The sequence below is a fragment of the Bubalus kerabau genome, chromosome 17 (assembly GCF_029407905.1).
Source record: "Bubalus kerabau isolate K-KA32 ecotype Philippines breed swamp buffalo chromosome 17, PCC_UOA_SB_1v2, whole genome shotgun sequence".
In the NCBI taxonomy this organism is placed as follows: Eukaryota; Metazoa; Chordata; class Mammalia; order Artiodactyla; family Bovidae; genus Bubalus; species Bubalus kerabau.
Genome location: NC_073640.1, coordinates 59,597,415 through 59,619,805, shown reverse-complemented (window position 1 = coordinate 59,619,805; position 22,391 = coordinate 59,597,415). Strand labels below are relative to the sequence as shown.

At 57.0% G+C, this 22,391-nt stretch overlaps 2 protein-coding genes across 4 annotated transcripts; one reads left to right on the top strand and one right to left on the bottom strand.

Annotated features, from left to right (window-relative positions):
- The first annotated feature begins 326 nt into the window (after nt 1–326).
- Nucleotides 327–6,468, top strand: PNKP (polynucleotide kinase 3'-phosphatase). Of its 3 annotated transcripts, none has more exons than XM_055553234.1 (17): nt 327–1,225; nt 1,477–1,640; nt 2,292–2,338; nt 2,676–2,978; nt 3,358–3,437; nt 3,515–3,572; nt 3,654–3,722; nt 4,062–4,133; nt 4,873–4,921; nt 5,019–5,089; nt 5,170–5,262; nt 5,373–5,469; nt 5,545–5,606; nt 5,785–5,894; nt 5,972–6,059; nt 6,142–6,203; nt 6,289–6,468. In XM_055553234.1, the coding sequence occupies exons 1-17, from the start codon at nt 972–974 to the stop codon at nt 6,404–6,406; spliced, it is 1,797 nt and encodes a 598-aa protein (XP_055409209.1). In that variant the 5' UTR covers nt 327–971; the 3' UTR covers nt 6,407–6,468. The 3 variants fall into 3 exon arrangements, with proteins under 3 accessions (XP_055409209.1, XP_055409210.1, XP_055409207.1); XM_055553235.1 differs by having other exon boundaries at nt 3,654–3,761; nt 6,026–6,059; XM_055553232.1 differs by having other exon boundaries at nt 3,654–3,761.
- Nucleotides 6,469–6,860: 392 nt separating this feature from the next.
- PTOV1 (PTOV1 extended AT-hook containing adaptor protein) lies at nt 6,861–14,427 on the bottom strand. Its single transcript, XM_055553242.1, has 13 exons — nt 14,081–14,427; nt 11,512–11,649; nt 11,306–11,388; nt 11,179–11,236; nt 10,994–11,101; nt 9,745–9,900; nt 9,310–9,396; nt 9,149–9,222; nt 9,004–9,061; nt 8,714–8,818; nt 7,338–7,535; nt 7,184–7,255; nt 6,861–6,984 (listed from the first exon to the last, which is right to left on the bottom strand). Exons 1-12 carry the CDS (start codon nt 14,249–14,251, stop codon nt 7,244–7,246), a joined length of 1,248 nt encoding a protein of 415 aa, XP_055409217.1. The 5' UTR covers nt 14,252–14,427; the 3' UTR covers nt 6,861–6,984; nt 7,184–7,243.
- Nucleotides 14,428–22,391: the final 7,964 nt, after the last annotated feature.

Here is a 22,391-nt window from a genome sequence, read left to right as displayed (position 1 = left end):
TGCCTGCCAATCAAACCCGTCCTTGCATCCAGGACGTTACCAGCTCCCGCCCCTCTCCTCCCACCCCCACAGGTGCCTTAAAGGGCCCTCGTCCACCCAAGGTGGGGGGCAGGGGGCCTCACTCTCCGGCCCTGGTGTGGGGGGGAGAGAGTCGGGGGTGGGGATCGGGAGTTGGGAGGGGCGCTCTGAGATTAAAGAGTTTTACCTCTGACAAATGAATATGAAGTGTGTTCTGGGTATTCATTCTCAATGCAAAGTTGGGAATTGGAGTCGTCCCCATTTCACAGATAAGAAAAGGTAGATACACAGGGTGGAAGAAAGGATTCCATTCCTGTGTGATCGTGGAATCCCAATCTTCAGGGCTGTAAATTTCGGAATAAGAGTAGTTTTGAGTCGGTCTCCTGAGCCCACATGCTGCTGTTGCTAAGTCGCTTCAGTCGTGTCCGACTCCGTGCGACCCCCATAGACGGCAGCCCACCAGGCTCCTCCATCCATGGGATTTTCCAGGCAAGAGTACTGGAATGGGGTGCCATTGCCTTCTCCGCTGAGCCCACATAGTGCCCAGGAAAAGCCAGGAACCCCCAGCTGAGGCCGGGAGGTTTCGGACTAATGTAAGACAGCTGGAGGTAAAAGAACAAACGGCTTCTGGTCTGAGGATGCAAACGCGGAATCCCCGTCTCCCATCAGATCACCACCGATGGAATGCTAACAACAGACAAGACTTCAACAGGGTAAACTATTACCTAGACAACTTTACAAATTATTTACATGTACTAACTCTATCTTCCTTGTAACCCCACAAAGTGGAAACGATTATCCTCACGCTAGATGAGAAAACTGCAGCATTGCTGTCCCGACGGGGTTTCGTCAACTGACAATAACCTTAAAGAGAACTTCATGCCGCTGTAACTATCTCCGGCAAAAGAAATGAAGCATTAGACTTCAACGCGGAAAGAGGAAAATCGGTGAGCATGGAATCCACTCCCCCCTACAGGCCTGAGTCTCATACTGCAGCAGAGGAGATGAAGGTCAGAGCTGCAGGGGTAGGGTGCCTGGGCCTGAGGGGGCGGGGTTTATGCCGCAGCGGCGCCAATGCCCCGCCCACCTCGGTAAGAAGAGTCATTTCCGTGGGCGGAGAGACAGCAGCCAGCCGAGTCGCCGGCACAGCGCCTCCGGCAAGCCCTCCCCGGTCGGAAGTGGCGAATGAACCAAGCGGTGGGCAGGGGTGAGCGTGGGGCCGAGGCGAGAGCGCGAATTTTTCGGCCTTTGCCCTGGAAAGCGGGGGTCCAGGCTCCCGGAGGTAGAGCGGGGCGTCGTCGCCTGGGAAACCGAGCTATCCCGAGGCCGACGAGTGGGTGGGACTTCCGGAACGTTTAGCGGAAGAAAGGAATTCCTAGTGGAGACGGCGGGAGGAGGCGGGACTTCCTGTGGCAACTGAGGGCTGCCAGTCAAACCGGTTTCCCTATTTCCCCTTAGGCCGACTCCCAAAATGGCCAGGGTGGAGGCCCAGGGTCGCATGTGGCTGGAGAGCCCCGCTGGGGGAGCGCCTCCCATCTTCCTGCCCCCAGGAGGGCAAGCTCTGGTCCTGGGCCGGGGACCCTTGACGCAGGTTACCGACCGGAAGTGCTCCCGAAACCAGGGTAGGCGGGGCGGGGCCTGAGCTGGACCGGGTGGTGTGGCGTGTGCTTAAGGAGCGGGAACACAGGCAGTTGGAAAGATAGACAGGAGGGGATATGCTTGGCCACCATGCGGAACTGCGTGGTGCGGCCAGCCCCGAAGTTGATAGGTGCCCCCTGTGGAAAGCACAGAAAGAAAAAGGGTGCTTGACCTGGATTTAGCCAGACGCCTTAGACGGGAGCGGATGGAGTCCATCCCGAGACACGTGTCACTGGACAGAGAAGTATACTCACAAGCTGCCGCGAAGACTTGAATGAGGCCACGACCCTTGTTAAGCAGAGAGCCGGTTCTATGGATAAAAGTGCATATTGCGGGCCAAGCCCGGAATCTGCATCTTGTCAAGGTCCTACATTGTCAAGGAGAAGCCATTTCTACACAGAAAAATACCTGCCGTCTCCCTAGGCGAGGACTAGTGTCCCAGGCAATTGTAAGGCCTTTATCTGGCTCCTGCATGCCAAGGAGTGAGCCAGTCCTACTTAGAAAATAAACTGCTTCCTCCTGCCGAATGGGTGCTGTGGCCCCATCCTGTGGTTTGAAGCGGGGCGTGCTCCCCAGTAAGGAGGGAACCAGTCACCCAAGGATTCAGATCCTGACTCCACCCCTTCAATCTTCAGTGGAGCTGGTCGCTGACCCTGAGACTCGGACGGTGGCAGTGAAACAGGTACCGATTCCTTAACAAGAGGCAGCAGGCCTGGGGGTGAGGATGGAGGGTACGGAGAATCGTCACCCAGCGGGGAACGGGCCCAATTGGGAAAACCAGACTCTGGGAGGGGAACAGGTGTAGCCCGCTGCAATAGGGTAAACATCCATCTCCATTTAAAATGGGTAAGACTGGAGGCTGCTAATCTTCCCAGAGCCTGATTGGCGGTACACGGTGAAGAGGCGGGGCTCAAGGGCCTGATTGGCTGGTGGAGAACGGCGAGTCCTTTCCCGTGTTATTTGATTGGAGGAGGTTGCCGGGGGGTGGGGCCAGCTCCAGTTACCGCCTCTCTCTACAGCTGGGAGTTAACCCCTCAACTGCCGGGACCCAGGAGCTGAGACCTGGTTTGAAGGGCGCTCTGGGGGTGGGGGACACTCTGTATTTGGTCAATGGCCTCCACCCGCTGACCCTGCGCTGGGAAGAGGCCCTCACTCCAGAATCCCAGCCAGACACTCCACCCAGTACCCCTCCTGTGACCCGAGAGGGAGAGAAGGAAAATGTTGAGCAGCAGAAAAAGCGGATAAGGAAGTCATCCCCTGGCTGGGAGACCTTCGAGAAGCTGCTGGTGTTCACAGCACCTGGTGTGAAGGCTCGGGGCAAGGTGAGGCCCAAGCTGAAGACTGAGCTCTAGCACAGTCCAGTTAACACCCAAACAAAACTTAGCTCCTATTTGGATTTTCATGGTTATTAGTCCCCAAAAGTGAAATGGAAGGAGGCTGGGTCAGATACGAAACCCATTTTAAAGATTGAAATACTGAGGGGCTCAGGAGGAATGGGAGGTGGTAGAGAAGATTTCACTCTCTGCTGTCCGGGTGGCATCCTTGTCCTTACATAGGGTGGTAGGCCCGCTGTGACTGGGTTTCCCCATCTGGAAGGGGCGGGCGGTCATAGTCCCAGCTTGCAGAATTGATGCGAGCCAGCCTGTGAGCTAGGTGGACTAGAGGTGTAACAGTGCTGCTCTTTTTTCTGGGTGACGCCAGGTGGCTGGTTTTGATCTGGACGGGACCCTCATCACCACACGTTCTGGGAAGGTCTTTCCCACTGGCCCCAGTGACTGGAGGTGATTGGAGGCAGTAGGAGGGGGTGCTGAGGCACATCCGGGCCCCAGGTCACCTTGCGCTTCCTCGCCCGCCCTAGGATCTTGTACCTAGAGATTCCGCGGAAGCTCCGGGAACTAGCCGCCGAGGGTTACAAGGTGTGTGCCCCGTGGGGGCCGGCTCACAAGGCGGGCCTGGGCCTGATGAGGGGCCCGGGTGACACCCCGTCTCCTTCACAGCTGGTGATCTTCACCAACCAGATGGGCATCGGGCGCGGAAAGCTGCGAGCGGAGGAGTTCAAAGCTAAGGTGGAGGCTGTGGTGGAGAAGCTGGGGGTCCCCTTTCAGGTATGGCTGCACGGGAGGCTGAAGGACTATGTAGAGGGACAGAGAGGCTGAGACAGGGCCCAGAGATAGCGCGGTGGGCCGGAAAGGAGGAAACAGAGACCCGGGGAGAAGGTGTGACATGGTGAGCCAGTTGGGGAGTGGGTGGGAGCCCCGGGGGTGGTTATGCTGACAGATGCATTGTAAGTGGTGCTCACCTTGGTGAGGGTTGGCATAGTGTCTTTGGGATTCAGGTGCCCTTGAAGGACTCTGGGTGTCGGAGCAAGAGTCAAGGATGGTGTCTGACCCCCGCCCCACCCACAGGTGCTGGTGGCCACGCACGCAGGCTTGTACCGGAAGCCGGTGAGCGGCATGTGGGACCACCTGCAGGAGCAGGTGAGCCTCCGACTCCCAGGGCTCCCCGCCCATCTGCCCACTCCAGGTCTCTGCTCCATGACCTTCCCTGTCACCCCCTCCCCAGGCCTGGCCGCCTCAGTTTCTTTGCTGTCATGTCCTAGTGCTGGTGGGTGAGGCCAGTGCTTTTAAACTCGGAAAACCGGAGTGGTCCAGAGAGAAATCACCTGTGGATTCATTCATGGGTTTGTTCTTCAGAACAAACAAAGCTTCTTGAGCTGAACGTATTAGTGGACAAGACAGACCTGCCTGCGCCCGGGTGCTCCTGGACTAGGGAGGGCGCGGACGATAAATGTGTTGATGGATGTGTAAACAGTGAGGGTACAGCCGGGTGTTGAATAAAGGTGGTTAGTGAGGGAGCCGTGTGTCATCTGAGGAAAGAGCAGAGTAACAGCAAGTGCAACGATCTTGAGGTGGATGGAGTCTGGTGTGTTCGCGGGCAGGGAGGAGGCCTGTGTGGCTACCGCTGAGCGGGTGAAGGGGGGAGTGCGAGGTCAGACTGCGTGGGGTCCGGAGCCGCGCCAGGTGGGAGCGGGCGCCCTCTGGCGGCCGCTTGTGGAACAGACGGTGAAGCGGCTGAGAAGTGGCTGAGGTCTCAGAGGCTAGAGGGCAGGCCTAGTGCCGGGCACTGACGGAGGGGACCTCCTAGCGGGACCCGTTAGTGCGACAGATGTGGGCGTGGGTTCCTTACTGCCTCTCATGTGTCCCCGTCCCTGCCCAGGCCAACGAGGGCGTGCCCATCTCCATTGGGGACAGCGTCTTTGTGGGAGGTAAGGGCCTTGGACTGGGGAGGTGGGTGGGTGCTGGGCCCTGATGCGGACGGGCCGCCCCCAAGGATGCGGGTGGAGACGAGGCTCCGTGTTCCAGACGCAGCGGGACGCCCAGCCAACTGGGCCCCTGGGCGCAAGAAGAAAGACTTCTCCTGTGCAGACCGCCTGGTGAGTGCTCCACACCGTCCCGCCCCCGGAGCCCGCCCCCACCCCACCCCACCTCACCCAACTTGCGCCCTCGCCTGCAGTTCGCCCTGAACGTGGGCCTGCCCTTCACCACACCAGAGGAGTTCTTTCTCAAGTGGCCCGCGGCCCGCTTCGAGCTCCCAGCCTTTGACCCGGTGAGGCCTGAAGGGCGGTGCAGGTGACAGGGCGGGCGGGGGGGGGTGGGGGGGGGCGCGGGCGCACAGGGATGGGGCCGGGTCTCTCTCATCTTGTCTGTTCCTCCCAGAGGAGCGTCGCCCGCTCTGGGCCTCTCTGCCTCCCCGAGTCCAGCTCCCTCTTAAGCTCAGACCCGGAGGTGGTCGTCGCCGTGGGATTTCCTGGGGGTGAGACTCCCTGACCCCCAGAAGCCCCAGCCCCTCTCGACTCCTCAGGCCCCACTGACCCTGCACCCTTCACAGCCGGGAAGTCCACCTTCCTCCGGGAGCATCTCGTGTCAGCCGGATACGTCCACGTGAACAGGGTAGGACTCGGTCTTCATTGCCCCCCGACCCCGCAAGAACTGTCCTCTTGGTCTCCGCTCCCTGGACAGCAGTCCTTTCTGACTCTCTGTCACTCTGCCTCGGTGTCCCCCCGCCGGCCCTGGGTCCCTGTGCCCCTGTGCCTCCCAGGCCCCATCCCTGATCTCTCTCGGTCTCCAGGACACTCTGGGCTCATGGCAGCGCTGTGTGACCGCATGTGAGGCGGCCCTGAAGCAGAGGAAACCGGTCGTGATCGACAACACAAACCCCGACGTCCAGAGCCGGGCCAGGTACCGGGGTCCCAGGGAAGGCCCCTAGAGGGCGGCCCCGGGCCCTTTACCAAGCCCCCCACCCTCCCCTCCCCAAGGTACATCAAGTGTGCCCGGGATGCGGGCGTGCCCTGCCGCTGTTTCCTCTTCAGTGCCACCGTGGAGCAGGCGCGCCACAACAACCGGGTGAGCAAGCACCCCCAGCCCCCCCAGTCCCCCCAGACCCCACCAAGCCCTGGCCTCACCGGCCCCACCTCTGCCCCTGCAGTTCCGGGAGATGACCGATTCCTCCCACGTGCCCGTGTCCGACATCGTCATTTACGGCTACAGGTGGGGGCTACAGGGTGAGGTGGGGGGACATCGGGTTGAGCCCCAAAGTTGGGCCTCGCCTCCAGCCCGCACCCTCTGCTACCAGGAAGCAGTTCGAGGCCCCCACGCTGGCTGAAGGCTTCACGGCCGTCCTGGAGATCCCATTTCGGCTGCATGTGGCACCGCAGCTCGAGCGGCTGTACCGACAGTTCTCAGAGGGCTGAGCCATCTTGCGCCCCCCACCCCGGCCCTTGCCCCTCCCCACAATAAATGCTATTTTCCCTAACGCTTGGCCAGCATTTTGCTAGGGAGAAGGGTGGTTCACCCAGCCAGGCCAGCAGCACAGACCCACTGGGCCCAGGGTCCCAGGAAGGCGCTAATGGGGACCCTGCCCCCTGGGGGGCCCCTGCCTCTCCTGGGTTGGAGAGGTTTATGTTGGTGGCAGCTGGAACCTGCCTGGCCCTGCCTCGTGTCTGCTTCCAGCCGAGTGAGGCCCGTGGAAGCCACAGGGCAGGGAGGGCAGCCTGGGAGCAGCTGCAGGAAAAACCCTGGAAGACTTGGAGCAGCAGGTACCGCCCAGGCTGGGCAGCTCTGTGCGCGGTGGCATCCTCTCCCAGCTCAGCTGAGGGGCCCGGCCTCTCTGGAGGCGGGAGTCTGAACAGAGCCAAGTGGCCGGACGGCTTTTAAAAGACTTTATTGGGGAAACGCATAGGGTAGGGGGCTGTCCTCGGAGACATCTCAGGACGTGGTCCTCCATCTCGCCGGGCGGGCGCAGTCCCCAGAGGCTCCTGCTCAGAAGCATCTGATCGGGGGTGGGGGCAGAGAAAGAGGAGGACTGGGTGGGGAGCCCCGCTCCCCGCCCCAGGCCAGAAGCCTCCCAGGGGCTCAGCGGGGGCGGGCGGGCCTCTCCCTCTCTGGTCTCCTGTAAGCCAGGGTCACACCACCTCCCAACCGCAGGCGTGTCCACGGGGCCCTCCTGCCCTGGGCCGGCTGCCACTCACCAGTCTTCGCAGGGGCCTCATCTGTGACTCCTGGAGAGGCCCGGCCCCAGGGGGGGCCCATTACCCCCCCATCTGTAGGCAAGGATAGTAGGGAGGAGTCAGCCGCGGGCCGGGGCGGGTTGGGGAAAAGGGGCGCGGCGAGGGGGGTCCTCACCCCTCGCTGCTGCTGCTCCTGCTCCAGGTTCCGCTGCAGCACCTGCTGCTGGTTGGCAATGACGCGCCGGATGCCGTTGACGAAGTTGCTCTGGTCGTGGGGGATGAGGCCAATGAAGATCTTCTTCTCCGAGGAGTACAGGAGCATGAGCACGCGCACCTCACAGGAGGCCTTGTAGGAGAAGTGCACGCAGCCCGCCTGGCGGCGCAGAGAGCGGTCACAGCCGGCCCTCAGCGCGCTCCTTCCCTTGAGAGCCCGCGTCCAGAGGACAGAGCATTCCGGGCCGTCCCCAGGCCTGTCACCACTCCCAGGAGGGGACCTGAGACAGAAGCGCCTGCCCGAGGGTCCTCCCAGCACGCTCCGGTGATCCTGTGACCCCCACGCCGGCTGGGCGAGCACCCAGGCTGCCGCCACAGCCGTGACGGACAGCACTGCACACAAGCCACCCCACGCTAGGGGAGAGACGGTGGGGCCCCAGGGCCGCCTCCACTGGGGAAACCCTCGAGGCAGTCGAGAGCAAGGAGGCTGGGCAGGTGGCGCACCCCGTGGCTCAGCACCACAGCACCCACAGGTACCAAGTGCCTCCCGACCCATCTCGCCGGCTCCTCGCCCTCTGCAGGCCCGGGCGTCACCGTCCCTACCTCCCAGGCTGAGAGCTTGAGGCCCCGCGGGCCCCCAGAAGAGGCTGTGCGCCACCACAGGGGCCAGCGGTGACAGGGCCAGGGCTCTCCCAGTACCCACCGGAGCTGAGAGCCTGCGGGGGTGCTCACAGCAAGGTCTCCCTGAGGGAACTCTGAGCTTTTAAACTCTTGTTTTACCACAAAAGGCATACACAACCAGCCCCTCAAAAGCACGAAAGCACGACTATGATGCCTTCAGCTGATTTAGAAAGAAATGCTGAGCTAGGACAGCCGGACCCAGTAGAGCAAATACCCAAAAGCGCACACAGACAGCTGTGGCTTCAGGAGCCCAGGAGCCCGACGCCCTTGCTTCCCAGAGGGAGAGACTGAGGCCTGCAGAGCAGAGGGACCAATTGAGACGCGCAACAGATGAGCGCTGGGGGTAAGAGCGCGGGCTGGAGGAAGACAGACCCCGACCCAGGGAAGGGCGAGGACACGGGGCAGGTAAGGGCCTGGGAGCAGGGGTAACCCAGACAGCGAGCAGGACCCAGACGCCCAGCATGTGCGGGCACAGCCTCTGAGCCTGTCTGCCCATCTGTAAACCGGGGTCAGGACAAGTGATGTCCATGCACACAGCACTGCCTGCTTCCCCACGGCCGGTTCTGGGGGAACCTCCCCTCCGTCTCCTTTCGGTTTCTGCGCCCCGAGTCGCTCTGTCTGGGGTCGTCAGCCCGGCGCGGGGCCCGCCTCACTCACAAAGCCGTTGTCCATGATCCGGCACAGGCTCTTCAGCGTCTCCAGGTCCTTGGTGAAGTGGAACTGCACCAAGCGGGAGTTCCGGAAGAGCGGCACCAGCGTGGTCTGCAGGGCCCAGGGACGGCTCCATGAGGCCCCCACACGGTGGCCACCCGGCGACCCCGCACCTCACCCCGGCTGTGACCCCCTCGAAGCCAGGCCTGCAGCACCCCACGCTCCTCCACGTGCGTAACAGGCAGCACCCCCCAACCCCCGCCCGGGGGTGGAGGCAGGCGCCCCTCCCCGCTCACCAGGAGCTGCTGCGGGATGAGCTGCATGTACAGCTTCCGCGGCCACTGCTCGGTCCTCCTGCAGGGACACGCCCGCGGGTCAGGAGGCGGGGCTCCCTCCAGCCCCGCCCCCGCCCTCCAGCCCCGCCCCCTGCCCACCACTCACAGGATCTCCCCTTGGTTCACGTAGATGTGCGAGGGCAACCACCGCTTAGACCGGCTGTGGGGCTCAGGCCTGGGCTTTTGGGGGGAAGAGGCTCAGGTCAGGAGTGGAAGGCGCCCTGGGTCAGTGACGAAGCACTGGTCCCAAGGTCCCCTTGGCCTCACCTCCTGCCACTCCATGACTCCGCTCCACGCCAGGAACTTGTTGTTGACGATCTGGACGGGGCCCGCCACGCCGCCAGGTCCCACTGCCTGTGGGAGGAGACAGGTGGGCTGGTGCTCCAGGTTCCCCAGAGAAGGAGCCTGGGAATCTGGAGGCTGCCCCAGGGCCCAGCCCTGCCTCGGACCCCTGCCAGGCTTGTGTTTCCAGGCTGCCCACAGGCCTAGAGGACTCCCCAGTGCTGGCCCAGCCCCGCTGCCCCCATGCCCTCAGCTGGGACACTTTCAGGTGAAGGAGACGCTGTGAACCGCTGGTGAGGTGGGAGCCATGGTGCACACACACCCCATCCTGCCAGACTGCTGTGCCTGCCAGCCCGTCCAGCTCCCTGTGCCCCACCGGCCCTGCAGAGCCTCAGGGCGAGCGGCAGCCCCGGGGCACACCTGTTTCCGGGTGGTGATGACCTGCCGGATGGCGTTGACGAAGCCGCTCTGGTCATAGGGGATGAGGCCCATGAAGATCTTCTTCTTGGACGAGTACAGCAGCATGAGCACGCGCACCTCGCATGGGGAGATGTGCGGGAAGAGCATGCAGCCCGCCTGCGGGAGGGTGGGCATCAAGGGGCAGAACCCTCCAAGGGACCAGGGCCGCTGCGGCCTGAGAACCTGCACCTTGGTGTCGGCCCCACAGTGATCTGGGGTCAGGACAGGGGCCCCATGTCGGGAGGTGAGGGTCCTGAGAGGGCTCCATCTCCCACGCCCGCCGCCCACCCCAGGCTGGCCCTGTCCCGGGAGCCTGGGCCCAGCGGACAGAGGCCACCACACCGGGGGGAGACGCCAGACCAGAGCCTGCGAGCAGACCCAGCTCTGCGTCCTCCTAGCTTTGACCCAAGGCAAGTCACCTCTGCACCTCAGTTACCTGATCTGTACAATGGCATAACAACAGTGCACACAGCAAGTGCCACATAAATGCCTGTTGCATGAAAAGCTACTGCCTCCTTGGTGGGACTGCAGGAGAACCTGAGCCCCAACAGGCATCCCCGTCCCCACCGGGGTGGAGCAGGCGCACTCTCAGCAAACAGTGCTGAACCAGGCAGGAGAGAGACCCCCCCCACCTGTCAATCCCACGAAGAAGGGGAGGGCCGCACAGCGCCCCTTGAAGACCGCAGCCGGGAAGCAGGCTGTCCCAGAGGGGACCAAGGACTGGAGGGACCCCAGAGCAGAGCCCTCCAGGCAGCTTCCCTTGGACAGCTGCTGGAAACGTGCCCACGCCAGCTGTGTCTGAACCCTGACTCTTAACAACCTCACCAGCTCAAGTTTACTGAGCACCCACTACGCTCAGACCACTGCCTCAGTTTTACACAAATGCCCTGGCTCCCCCCAGGGGGCCGCAGATAAGAACTGTTCCCTGCTCCAGCTCTTTCTCGTCACCCCCACTTCCAGGTCCCTCCCTTTGCTCCTGTGCTCCATGCCCGCCACGGCCTGGTCTAGCGGAGAGCTGGGTTCCTCCGCTGTCCCCTCTAAGCAGTGAGACCCCAGTTCACAGGGACGGGGGATGCCCCCAGAGGTCTCCCCGGACCCTGCCACCCGCCTCGATTGTCCCAGCAGAGTTCTGCCTACCACTTTACTTGGTCACCATGGTGTTCCCAGGGCCTCTGTCCCTGCCCACCCCCGTCACCCCTGCCCCACTCACGAAGCCGTTGCCCATGACCCGGCAGAGCCCCTTGAGGGAGTCACAGTCTCTGTTGGTGAAGTGGAACTGCGCCAGCTGGGAGTTGCGGAACAGGGGGCCCAGGGTGGTCTGGGGGCGACATGGGGGCAGCAGGGTCAGGACTGGGCAGGTGCTCATGGCCGGGGCAGGTGAGGGTGGGGTCTCACCAGCAGCTGCTGCGGGATCAGTTGCATGATCAGCTTCTGTGGCCACTGGTCAGTCTCCCTGCAGGAGGAGAGGGTCAGGAGGGCGCATCCCCTCTGCCACCCACCCTCGCACCCTGCCCGCACTCACAGGTTCTCGCCCTGGTTCACGTAGGCCTGGCAGGGAAGGGCCCGCTTCAGCTTCGCGGTGGAGTCCGAGTAGGGTCTGCGCTTCTGTGGTGGGGGCAAAGGGGTCTCTGGACACAGCCCAGCTGTACGGGCTGGCTGCCTACCTGCGGGACCCCCAAATCAGCCCCCACCCTGCAGACTCCCAGGGCTCAGGCCGCGGGCGCTCACCTCCTGCCACTCCAGGACACCGCTCCAGGCCAGCAGCTTGTTGCTGAGCCGGTGCTCACCAACGGCCAGGCCCCCGAGGGCGAGTCCAGGCGAGGAGGGCCCGATGGGGCCCAGGGCCCCAAAGACCCGAGCACCTTGCTGCGGGAGAGGGGTAGGCGATTGAGGAGCTGCCCCCATCCACCCCAGAAGGGACACCCCAACCTCCAGACCCCAGGCCCCCTGCGGCAAATCGCCCCGGGCAGTCTCCAAACTCTCTTCCAGAGCTGACACTCAGACTGGGTGAGCCCCACGTCCTTTTCTGCCCGGCCTGCCTGTCCTCTCAACGCTGGTCCCTGAAAGCAACCAGCTGCTTCCCCTTCAGCCTTTGCTCGAGCCAGGCTCTGCCCTGGCCTGCCATGCCCGCCCCTTCAAGAGATACACCCCACTCATCCTCCCAGGATCATCAATTTTGGGTCCCTCTATTGAGATACAACTCTCAGAACACCCCACGACGCACAGCCAGCTTGCCCCATCCCGCCCAAGCACAGAACTCTCTTCCATGGTTCCCCTGCCCTGGAGAGAGAATCCAGGCTCTTCCCCCTGCTCCTGCCAGGTAGGCTCCAGCTCTCCCTCACACAGCCCAGGCTGCAGCCACTTCAGGCTGACCCTGGGGAGGCGGGAGGAAGCGACCGGAAGCACAGAGAACAGAACTCTGGGAACCGGGAGCCAGACAACAAACAGAGGGTCTCCCAAACACAGTGTCTTGAGAGCTTCTGCAGAACACCAGAATGTTGGCAGAATGAAGCCAAGCAGGACACATCCTACTCGTGGGGCACTATCCCGTCATCTTTTAACACACACACACCAAAAACATCTCAAAACAAACAAGGTGGAGTTCTGGACTGCGGGGCAGCAGGAAACTCTCGAAAACCTCTCAAGTAGGCGCCTCCAGGCAGCCAGAAAAAATAAAAGTGGTTATTACTTTTCATCTTACTACTAATGAGTATTTTTTTCCAAATTTCCTATAAAGCACACAGGTGTCTTCTGCCCCAGAATATGAGGCAGGAAAAACTATATTTCGCAAGAGCTTAAAAGGCAAAGAAATCTGAGCCAAGCGTGCTCTCCGTGTGGGCAGGTGGTTCTGGGATTCAGACAATCCAGTGAGATCAGGAAGAAAGGCAGAGAGCTTCCCGCTCTAAGAACATGGTGGTGTGTGTTCCTGAGATGGAGATAGACTGTCGGAGCCCTGGGTGCGTAGGCACCACAGCCAGAGCCCGTAACATCCAAGAAACTAGTTAGATCACACAACTGTAGAAGCCCTTGGGATCCAGACAAACGCACTTAAGGACCTGGGTAATGTGAGCACCAGGGACACCTGTTTAAACTCTTCCGTATTTCTAGCCATCAGACTAACCACGTTTTAATCTGGGGGGTGACGATCAGAGAAGCTTAAGCCCAGGTCTCACCGAATGCAGGATGAGCATCAAGGTGGAGGGTCACGTTTAAGGACTAGACCTAAATGCAATCCTAAAAGGAAATCTCACATCTGGACAGGTGTGCATGTAAACTGGCTGTGCCTCCCACATGTGTTTTGCTAGTTGCTGCATAGGAAGCCTTTTTAATACTTGAAAAAAGATGAAAGCCTGAAGACGCACGTTTAAGGACCCAGGAGACGCTTGTGAACAAGAGGACATGAACGCTAAGAAACTGGGAAGCAATGGAGTCAAGGGTGATGTTCAAGAGCAGAGAGGTGTTCAGAGTCCGGGCATCTGACTCTTAACATCAAGAAAACCTGCTCAAGGCTGGTGTGCAGCTGCCACAGGTCCCCGCCACGTACAACGGTGAGGCAGGGTATTTATTAATTAGCCCCAGGTTAGGGTAAACGGCGCATCTGAGCAAGCGTGTCACAGTTTAGCTGTGCGTGATTTTTAACGTTGGGATGTGTGAATTTACCGCCCCAAAAACCTTAGAAAGATTTTTGAGAAGTATGTACAGGTTGTGAGTCTGGGGAAGCGTGTCTAACTTAGCGTCCCCGCGAAGCTATGTTTATGTTTAAGATCTGGGCTTGCCGTGATCAGTGGGGACATCCCACACCTGGGCAAGCGCGCAAACGAACCCCGGGCGCACACGCCACGGGCGCCCTGCTGAACGCCCCCGGGGGCAACACCTGGGCGCCCGACTGCGAGACGCGGGGACCCTCGCCAGCGCCCCCCGCCCCTCCCCCATCTCCAGCTTCCCTGCGCGGAGAGAGAGCAACTTTCCAATTGGAAAAACAACAGTACATGCCGACCGTCCGCCCGCCCCCCACCCAGCGTTCGAATCAGGCCGCGGAGTCAGCAGTAATTTGAGCCCTTGCCACCCCCGTACCCCACCCCCGCCACCCCATCCCGAACGCGAAACAAAGGGGAGAGCCCGGCGCGTACCACCCAGGGGGTTTCACGGGGGAAGCGGGTCCCAGGCGGGACCACCCTTCGGGTCACCGGAGAAACCCCCGAGGGGGTGGGAGCCGGGGGACAAAGACACCAGCCCGGGGGAGGGGCCGGCGGGGGCGGGGCCGTGGAAAGCTCTGGAAAAAGGGCGGGGGGCTCACCATGGGAGGGGCCGAGCGAGCCCGGATCCGCGGCGGCTGCGGTCCCCGAGGGCTCGCCGGCCAGGAGCGCGAGCGGGCGGCGCGCGCCGTGAAGGGCCGCAGGGGGCGGCCTCGACCCCCGAGGGGGCCCCCAGCGCCGGAGCGGTGCGGGGCGCGGCGCGGACGGACCATGGCGGGCGCGGGCCGAGCGGGCTGGGGGGCTGCCACGGGCCGCACGGGGGGCTGCGGGCTGCGCCGACTGAGGGGCGCGGGCGCGCGGCTCCGGGGGAGACGGGCCGGGCTGTACCAAGCGCAGGGGACGCGCCTCCGGAGAGGGGTCGCCGCGGCCGAACCACTGCGGCGAGCGGGGGAGCGCGGCGCGTACCAACAGCGTCCGCGAGGGGGCGTGGCCGGGGCGTACCAAACGGGGCGAGGGGGGCCCAGGGAAAGGGTGTGTGGGGCGGGGAACTCGGCAATTGGACGGGGCCGTGGGCCGCCGCGGACGAAATGGAGGGCCTGAGAGGACGTGAAAGAAACCCCCTCAGGGGGCGGGGCTGGGAGGCCACACCGAAGGGAGACGGGGCGGGGGGCTGGGAATGAACGTAGAGGGTGATACCAAGCGGGCTCCGGGCCTGGGGGGGCATGCCGGGCGGCGGAACCGGGAGACTACGTCGGGACGCGTCAGAAACAGAGGGAGGAAGGAATAATAGGCCTGGAGGCAAGGGAACCGACCTAGAGGTTCGGAAATACGGATCGTTCCAGAAACTCAGGAGACGACTTAGGGTTTCAAGGGAGTGACGTGGCCAGGCGGCCGAGGGACCACAACTCCCAGCGGCCTCCGCGCGGCTTGGGCGGAGCCGGCGGTCCCACAGCTGCGTGCCCATTGGCTCCCGCGACCTAGGCTCCGCCCGCCTCCCTCTTCTCCTTGCCACTCGGCACTCAGGACCATTCATTGATTCGCTCATTTACTGAGATTAAAGGACTGCGTATTCACATGCTGCTGCTGCTGCTGCTGCTAAGTCGCTTCTGTCGTGTCCGACTCTGTGCGACCCCAGAGACGGCAGCCCACCAGGCTCCCCCGTCCCTGGGATTCGCCAGGCAAGAACACTGGAGTGGGTTGCTATTTCCTTCTCCAAATACATGAAAGTGAAAAGTGAAAGTGAAGTCGCTCAGTCGTGTCCGACTCTTAGCGACCCCATGGACTGCAGCCTACCAGGCTCCTCCGTCCTTGGGATTTTCCAAGCAGGAGTACTGGAGTGGGGTGCCGTTGCCTTCTCCGATTCACATGCTAGTACTTGTGTATAACATTTCTTGCTTCAGTTTCCTTGTTTCTTAAATGTGGATATTAGCTTACCCTAAAATGGCTATGAGAATCAAATGAGTTGATAAACTATTAGATCGGTGTTTGGCACAGTGACGACGTAAATGATAGTTTTTCTCCTTGTAAAATCATTATTAGTGCCATTTCCAGTTCTGTGCTGGGCACCAATTGTGGTGACCAAAGAGACCAGCCCCACTGGAGAAAATAAATAATCGCATTTTGTGATGTGTTACAAATAGAGCAAATGCACACTATTTATGGGGGGTGGGATGATGATGACCGTGAGAACTCAGCAAAGTGACCTTTAGGCAGCCTGCAAGTCCACATAGGCTGCAAGAGTGTGCTAAGATGAGGGACCAGCCAGGGCACAAATCCTGAGAATGCAAGGGAAGCGGGGGTGGAGGGGGGTGGGGTGGGGGGCAGCACGACTGGAGCAGAGTGAGGGTGAAAGAGAGCTGAGGAAGCAGAGTGGCCAGGTGCCACAAGCCGGGTCCTATAGCCTCACGATGGAATTTGGATTTTAGTCTCACTTTGCTGGGGAACCATCAAAAGGTTTTTTATCAAGGAAGGGACAAAGTCTCATTTACATTTTAAACAAATCATTCACAAATGCATAGAGTCATGCCCACAGTGTCTCTACAAGTCTACAGAAGAAGCTGGATCCAGAGTCACCTCTGAGGAGAGAAGACAGCAGATGGAAGAGTCAAAGACATGGAAAGGAGACTCAGTTTGTTCTTGTAGACTATTTGCAATTCTTACCATATGCAAACTTTTGAAATAGTAACATCTTTTTTTAAAAAGATCCTTCCAGCTGCTGTGTGGAATATGAGGTAAGGGCTAGTGGAGCAGGAGGGCAGATAAGAGACTATGGCGATAAGCCAGCTGAGAGTCACAGGTGGCTTAGATCGCAGGGAGTGTGGCCACAGTGGAAGTACACACTTTCACAATTTATTTTCAAGCTGAAGCCCAAAGGACTTATGTGGGGAGTGAAAGTGAGAGGGTGAAGTGATTTCAAGGGTTTTGCTTGTAGAGGTGTCATTTCACGAAAGGGAAATAACTGTGGGAGAAGCAGGGTGGGGTGGGTGGAGATGGAACTCCAAATCTGACCTGGATTGTGGCCAAATAGGGAATCACTACTCTCGGGACCCAGACTGCCAGCTAGATATCAACAGTTAGAATCATAGGGACAGAAGTCCCCTTCTCTTCCTTAATCTATTTCTGTATCTATGTGGTACATTTGCAATGTTGACTAAACAGTGTAAATGGGGGAAGGTCTAGAGATATAACTTGGAGAACCTTCAGTGTTTCCTGAGAATGCATGACATCATGAGGAGGTGTGTGTGTATAGAGGCTGGGACACTCCATCCCTTTAGAGTTCAGATCTATGAGGAGCAATCAGATGGGAGGAGAAGCCCCAGGTAAGGTCATATTGGAGCCCCAACCTGAGCCCCAAATCTGACCTGGATTGTGGCCAAATAGGGAATCACTACTCTTTGGACCCAGACAGCCTGCTAGATATCAACAGTTATCTCCAGAGGCAGGACTATGTCAGGAGACCTCACTGCTGGTAGTAGGAAGGCAAATCGTAGGGACAGAAGTCCCCTTGTCCTCCTTAATCTCCCTAAATCCTCAGTTCTCACTATTCTTAGTACAAGCCATTATGATCTCTTGCATGGGTAATAGCCTTTTAACTCTTGTCACCTTGACTTTCATTCCACTCATCAAAAGACTCCAATGAGACTTACTGGGTGGCACAGTGGATGAGAGTCCTCCTGCCAATGCAGGGGACATGGGTTTGATCCCCGTTCCGGCAAGATTTCACAATGCCACAGAACAACTGAGCCGGTGCACCGCAACTACTGAGGCTGTGTGCTGCAACAACTGGAGCCCACACCTGGAGCCCGTGTTCTGCAGCGAGAAGCCACCGCAGCGAGAAGCCTGTGCACCGCCACAAAGAGCAGCCCCCGCTCACCGCAACTGAAGAAAGCCCGCACAAGGCGATGAAGACCCAGTGCAGCCGAAAATAAATAGAAATACAAAAGAACATGTTTTTTTTTTTTAAAAAAAGACTCCAATGGCTTCCGAGTGCCGTTGGAATTAACTGTAGAATTAATTGTGCCATTGGAATTAACTGTAGAATTAATTGTAGAATTAACTACAAACTCTTCCTCTAAGGCCCCACATGGTGGGACCCCTGCTGCTGTCTCTAGACTGATCTCTTCTGCGCTCCACCTAGTTGATGCCTTCCATACTTCAGATCCCATCAGGACAATGAATCCCTAGGATTTTGGTATGAATCCCTAGGATTTTGTATAAGCATGGAGAAAGGTGTGCCAAGATCCACTCCAGCATGAGCAAAATGGCAACCCAAGTGAGAAATGAAAACACAGGGGGAAATTCTATTAGTAATTACTGTAGTTAGTACAGTACAGCTCTCTGAAACCATCTAGCTTACCCAATTTGCCGATTTGTAAGACATGGTTCATCGTATCTGTAAAATCTGCCCAGCCTAGCTGGCTACTATTATGATGAAGCAATTCTGCTCCCATCTGTTAAGCTGTACACTTCCTGAGGAGTAGCTGTCTGTCACCAAACTTGTTTACGCCAGTTAAGCCTCAGTTAATAACTTCACCCTATCAAATGAATCAAATATTCAAAGAGAGTTGTTTGTATGCAAAGCGTGTTGCCTGCATTGGAAAGAATAAAAGTGAGTTGCCTTAAAAAAATGCCAGATGAATTGCAAGCAAAGTAACTGTAAATGATTAAACGTTAAAGCTCATAAAAACCTAGGAAGGTGCACCCTTCAGTTTGCTTAATAAGTGTCTTTAGTTCTCCTGTCACTTTTTAAAAAGAATTGGAAATGATAAATTACTTTTTATGGTTTATGGGTGCAGTTTATACAAGCATGTGACACAGAATGAGAACTGGGAGGCTGACTGGTTGTCAGAGCTGGTGCCTGTCTGTAAAACTTAATTTAAAAATATATCATTCTTGGAGAAACTTCCCTGATGTGGTTAAGACTCTGGGCTTACACTGCAGGGGGCATAGGTTCAACCCCTGGTTGGGGAACTAACATTCTGCATGCTGTGTGCAGTGCAGCCAAAAATATAAAATGTTTTTAAAAAATAAATCATCCTTGAAAAAGCAATAATAATAATAAATATCTTAGCTCACTGAACCCTTACACACTAGGCCATGAGGGTGACAACCTTATTACCTCATTCTGCAGATGGGGAAACCAACAGTCCACAGCTGCCCCCAACATGCACTGTTCCGAACACTCCCACATTGGAAAACTCAGACCGTGCCCATCTCCAAGACCAGAGGGCTTTCTCCTTGCCTTCAGAAGCAAGGTGCCTTGAGATGGCTGTGTCCTGCCCAGCCTCTTCCAATGCAGGATCATTCACACTGGTGAACTGGCAAGAAATGAGTTGGTACAATCACTGACATGCCACATATTTTTTGGAGGGGGCAGCTTGGTCACAGTTTAAAATGGGCACCCTGCTAAAAAATAAAAATAAAATGGGCACCCCAAAAGACCAGAAACATTCTACATGGCCAGTAAGAGACCGACTGAGAAAATGATGGCATTCCTCAGGGGAGTACTATGCAGCCATACAAATGGATAAGAGACTTCCCTGATGGTCCAGAGGTTAAGACCCCATGCTTCCAACACAGCAGGTGTAGGTTTGATCCCTGGTCCAGGAGTTATTAAGATCCCACATACCTTGCAGCCAAAAAACCAAAACATAAAACAGAAGCAAAATTGTAACAAATTCAATAAAGACTTTAAAAATGGTCCATTAAAAAAAAAAAAAAAAGGGATAGAAGGTTTTTTGCCCTGGTATAACCTGCAAGATACATTGTCAGATAAAGTAATCTACAGAATAAGGCAGAGTAAGTTCTAGAGACCTTCTGTAGCACAAAGCACCTGTGATTACTGACACTCTACCATGCACTGACATTTAAGAGGGTAGGTCTGCTGAAGTGTCCTTACCACACACATGTAACACAGAGAAGACCGAAGGGACACAGGAAAACTTGTGGAGGCGATGAGTGCCTGCTACCTTGTCTGCAATGATTCTTTCACAAGTGTATGCGCATATCCAAACTCAATCATACCTCCATCAAGCTGCTTATAAAAGTATAAAGCAAGCTGCCACTGGCCAGAAGAGCTAGAAAACGAATACACTTGTTTGCTTCTACCTGCTAGTCCAGATCATCAAAGAACACACAAGAAATCGGTTGCTAGCCTCCAGAGAGGGCTGGAAGAGGCCGTGCATTGGGTTGATTTGGAGGCCTCTAAAAGTGTGAACCACAGGAGGCTTTATTATGCAAAAAATAAGTTGAATTTTTTTATAAGTGAAGTAAATAAAAATAGAATCGGCATACACCTCAATTTGGAAATTCTCCACTTGGAAATATATCACACGGGAATCCCTGAACAGGAACTCCCCTGGCTGTCCAGTGATTAACACAGCTCGCTTCCACTGCAGGGGGCACAGGGTTGATCCCTGGTCAGAGAATTAAGATCCTGCATGCCCCAGGGTGTGGCCAAAAAAAAAAAGGAATGCCTATACAAATGAAAGGGAAGAGATACATGTTCATGCTGATTCTCTGAAGCATTTTTTATAATAGTGGAAAACTATACATCTACCCAGCTGCCGCGAAGAATGTGGCAAAGAGCCTCAAAGACAGCCCCCTGTGACCCCACCTGCTAGTATTATAATCCTTTTATTGTCCTCTCAGCCTCACTGTGGGCTTGACCTAGCAACTGTTCTAATGAACGGAATACAGCAAAAGTGATAGGCTATCACTTCCACTACTGGGTTACAGAAAAAACTGTGCCTCCCACCTTGGGTGTCCTGTGAAAAGGACTGCAAGGTGAGGGACCGAGCGAGACCTCCAGCCAGGAGCAAACAAGATCCCGCCCCCAGGCATGTGAATGAGCTTGGAAGCGGGCCCTCCCCCAGTGGAGCCTTCAGATGAGACCGCAGCCCCAGTTTGACTGCCACCTCGAGAGACCTTGAGTCAGAAGCACCAGCTAAGCTGGGCCTCGATTCCTGATGCAGAGAAACTGTGAGACAGTAAATGCTATTGTTTTAAGCCCCTGAATGGTTACATCAACAGGCAGTTTATGAGGACTGGATGGTCTGTGGGATTGGAATGCGTCCACTTAATGGACCAGGGAAAGCAACCATTTACTAAAAGGACACAGAGTTACTTGTAGTGAATGATGTGGACGAATGGCCATGATTCAAGCGAGGTGGGGAGGGGGAGGCAAGATAAAGAACATATAGAAACTGACCTCGTTTACATAAAACATTTAAGAAGCTATCAATGTGTGTCTACAACCGTAAGCATATAAACCCAAACACCAAACTGATAAACCTGCCTCTGAGGAATACGTCACTTTTTGTTCTACACTTCAGTAGTTTTTTTTCATCTTTATGAAACTAGATTCCTATGTAACTCAATAGAATTTTAAGGTTAATTTTCTTAAAAGCCCAAACTGATGGGAAAATATTAGTGAGTTTTATGTACCTTTAGACAAACATGTTTTTTAGAGGGTGTCATTTTTCTCATAAAATTTCTTCACAGAGGTAGGAGGTGGGCAGTCTGTCACCCAAGACAGATATCTAACCATTAACAAGTCAGTGATCTAACTTTTTTTTAATTATGTTCTCCCACTTTTGCCAGATCTGTTCCTGTGCAAGAATTCTCATCAGTTTCCCAGTCTTGCTTCCAGTCCTACATGCCTGGCCCCAAAAACAAACTGGTCAGAAATGAAATGTTTCTAACTAGTCACTCACCCAAATTACAACCGTCATGGATGCCCTGGTGCTTCTGACAAAGTAGCATGCATGCAGTTCTGCCCTCTAGGAGCATGTTTTGACCAGTGATGGCAACCGTGGCTAACGGCAGCTCTCCTTCGAGGGCTCAATCCTGCAGAAATCACTTCTAGCCACATGGGATCAGAGATTCAGAGAGGCACGGGGACCTGCCTAAAGCCGCACAGCCCATTGGTACAGAAGCTGGAGTCTCAACCCTGATGTTTAAGGCCTGTACTACTCCTACACTGCAGCAGCTTTAACAATACCTCATGCTCAGAGAAAAACTTTCCGGAAAGATTGCTCTCTCAGTGTTGGCTGGTTCTGAGAGGCTGTTGTCTACACCTGGGCTGTGAAATGTGGAGGTGAGCGCTGTGTGGGTAGATTTCCTCTCTCTGGGCACGCTGTAACCCAGGGCTTCCTTCTCATCTGGGGCACAGTATGGGGTGATGACACGGGGCCAGTCCCTTCAGTTCATCTAACTGGGTGCTGAGGTCTGGGGCCTCAGTGACTGGGAACAGCCACTGGTTTGTTTGATCAATCTGCCCCAGGAGGACTCGAGCAGTGTCTGTTTGCGCCCATGGGGCAACGTCCACCCTGTGGGAACAGCATGGCCTGCGTCCTGCTAGTCTTCTTCCCTTTTGATGGCTTTGGACACAAGTCGGTCACTCTCTCCTTGAAAACACTCGTCTTCCAGAACACACCTGCCTGCTCCTCCTGTCTCCCGGCCCCTGCCCAGCCCTCACATGTGGGTCCTCCTCTGGCTTCTGGCCTTGTCCTCGCGTCTTCTTCTTTCAGAGGTCGCAAAATGGCAGCCCGGCGGCCTCCTGAGACCCACCAGCGGATTTTGTTTGGTCCTCACAGTGTATTTTGTTTTTTTTTTTTTGGTTTTAATTTGAATGCCGTGAGGTGGGGCAAGCACTCCCCAAGTTCGCCACAGTCCCCGTCAATCCCTGTCGTCTTACACCCGTCCGTGTCACCCATTTCCATCACCTGCCTGGCCCCTGGAGCCATCTGAGCTTTCGAGAACCCCTGCGACACACGCCGCCTGGGAGACCTGGCCCGCTTTCCCTCCTTCGACCTTGTCTGCGTCCGAGTTGCCGATGGAGCTTGCGTTTGATGCTGAAGCCCAGCCTCCCTCCCTCCCCCAATGGAGTATTCACTTCGACCGTTCTAGAAG

Excerpts from the sequence above, each read along its gene's own strand:
- PTOV1 (XM_055553242.1), bottom strand. The coding sequence starts at position 14,251 with ATGGTCCGTCCGCGCCGCGCCCCGCACCGCTCCGGCGCTGGGGGCCCC. Across the intron at positions 11,102-11,178 it reads TGATCCCGCAGCAGCTGCTG|ACCACCCTGGGCCCCCTGTT; the intron begins GTGAGACCCCAC and ends TGTCGCCCCCAG. Across the intron at positions 9,062-9,148 it reads GTGAACCAAGGGGAGATCCT|GAGGACCGAGCAGTGGCCGC; the intron begins GTGAGTGGTGGG and ends GTGTCCCTGCAG.
- PNKP (XM_055553232.1), top strand. The coding sequence starts at position 972 with ATGGAATCCACTCCCCCCTACAGGCCTGAGTCTCATACTGCAGCAGAG. Across the intron at positions 1,226-1,476 it reads GAACCAAGCGGTGGGCAGGG|GCCGACTCCCAAAATGGCCA; the intron begins GTGAGCGTGGGG and ends ATTTCCCCTTAG. Across the intron at positions 6,204-6,288 it reads ATCGTCATTTACGGCTACAG|GAAGCAGTTCGAGGCCCCCA; the intron begins GTGGGGGCTACA and ends CTCTGCTACCAG.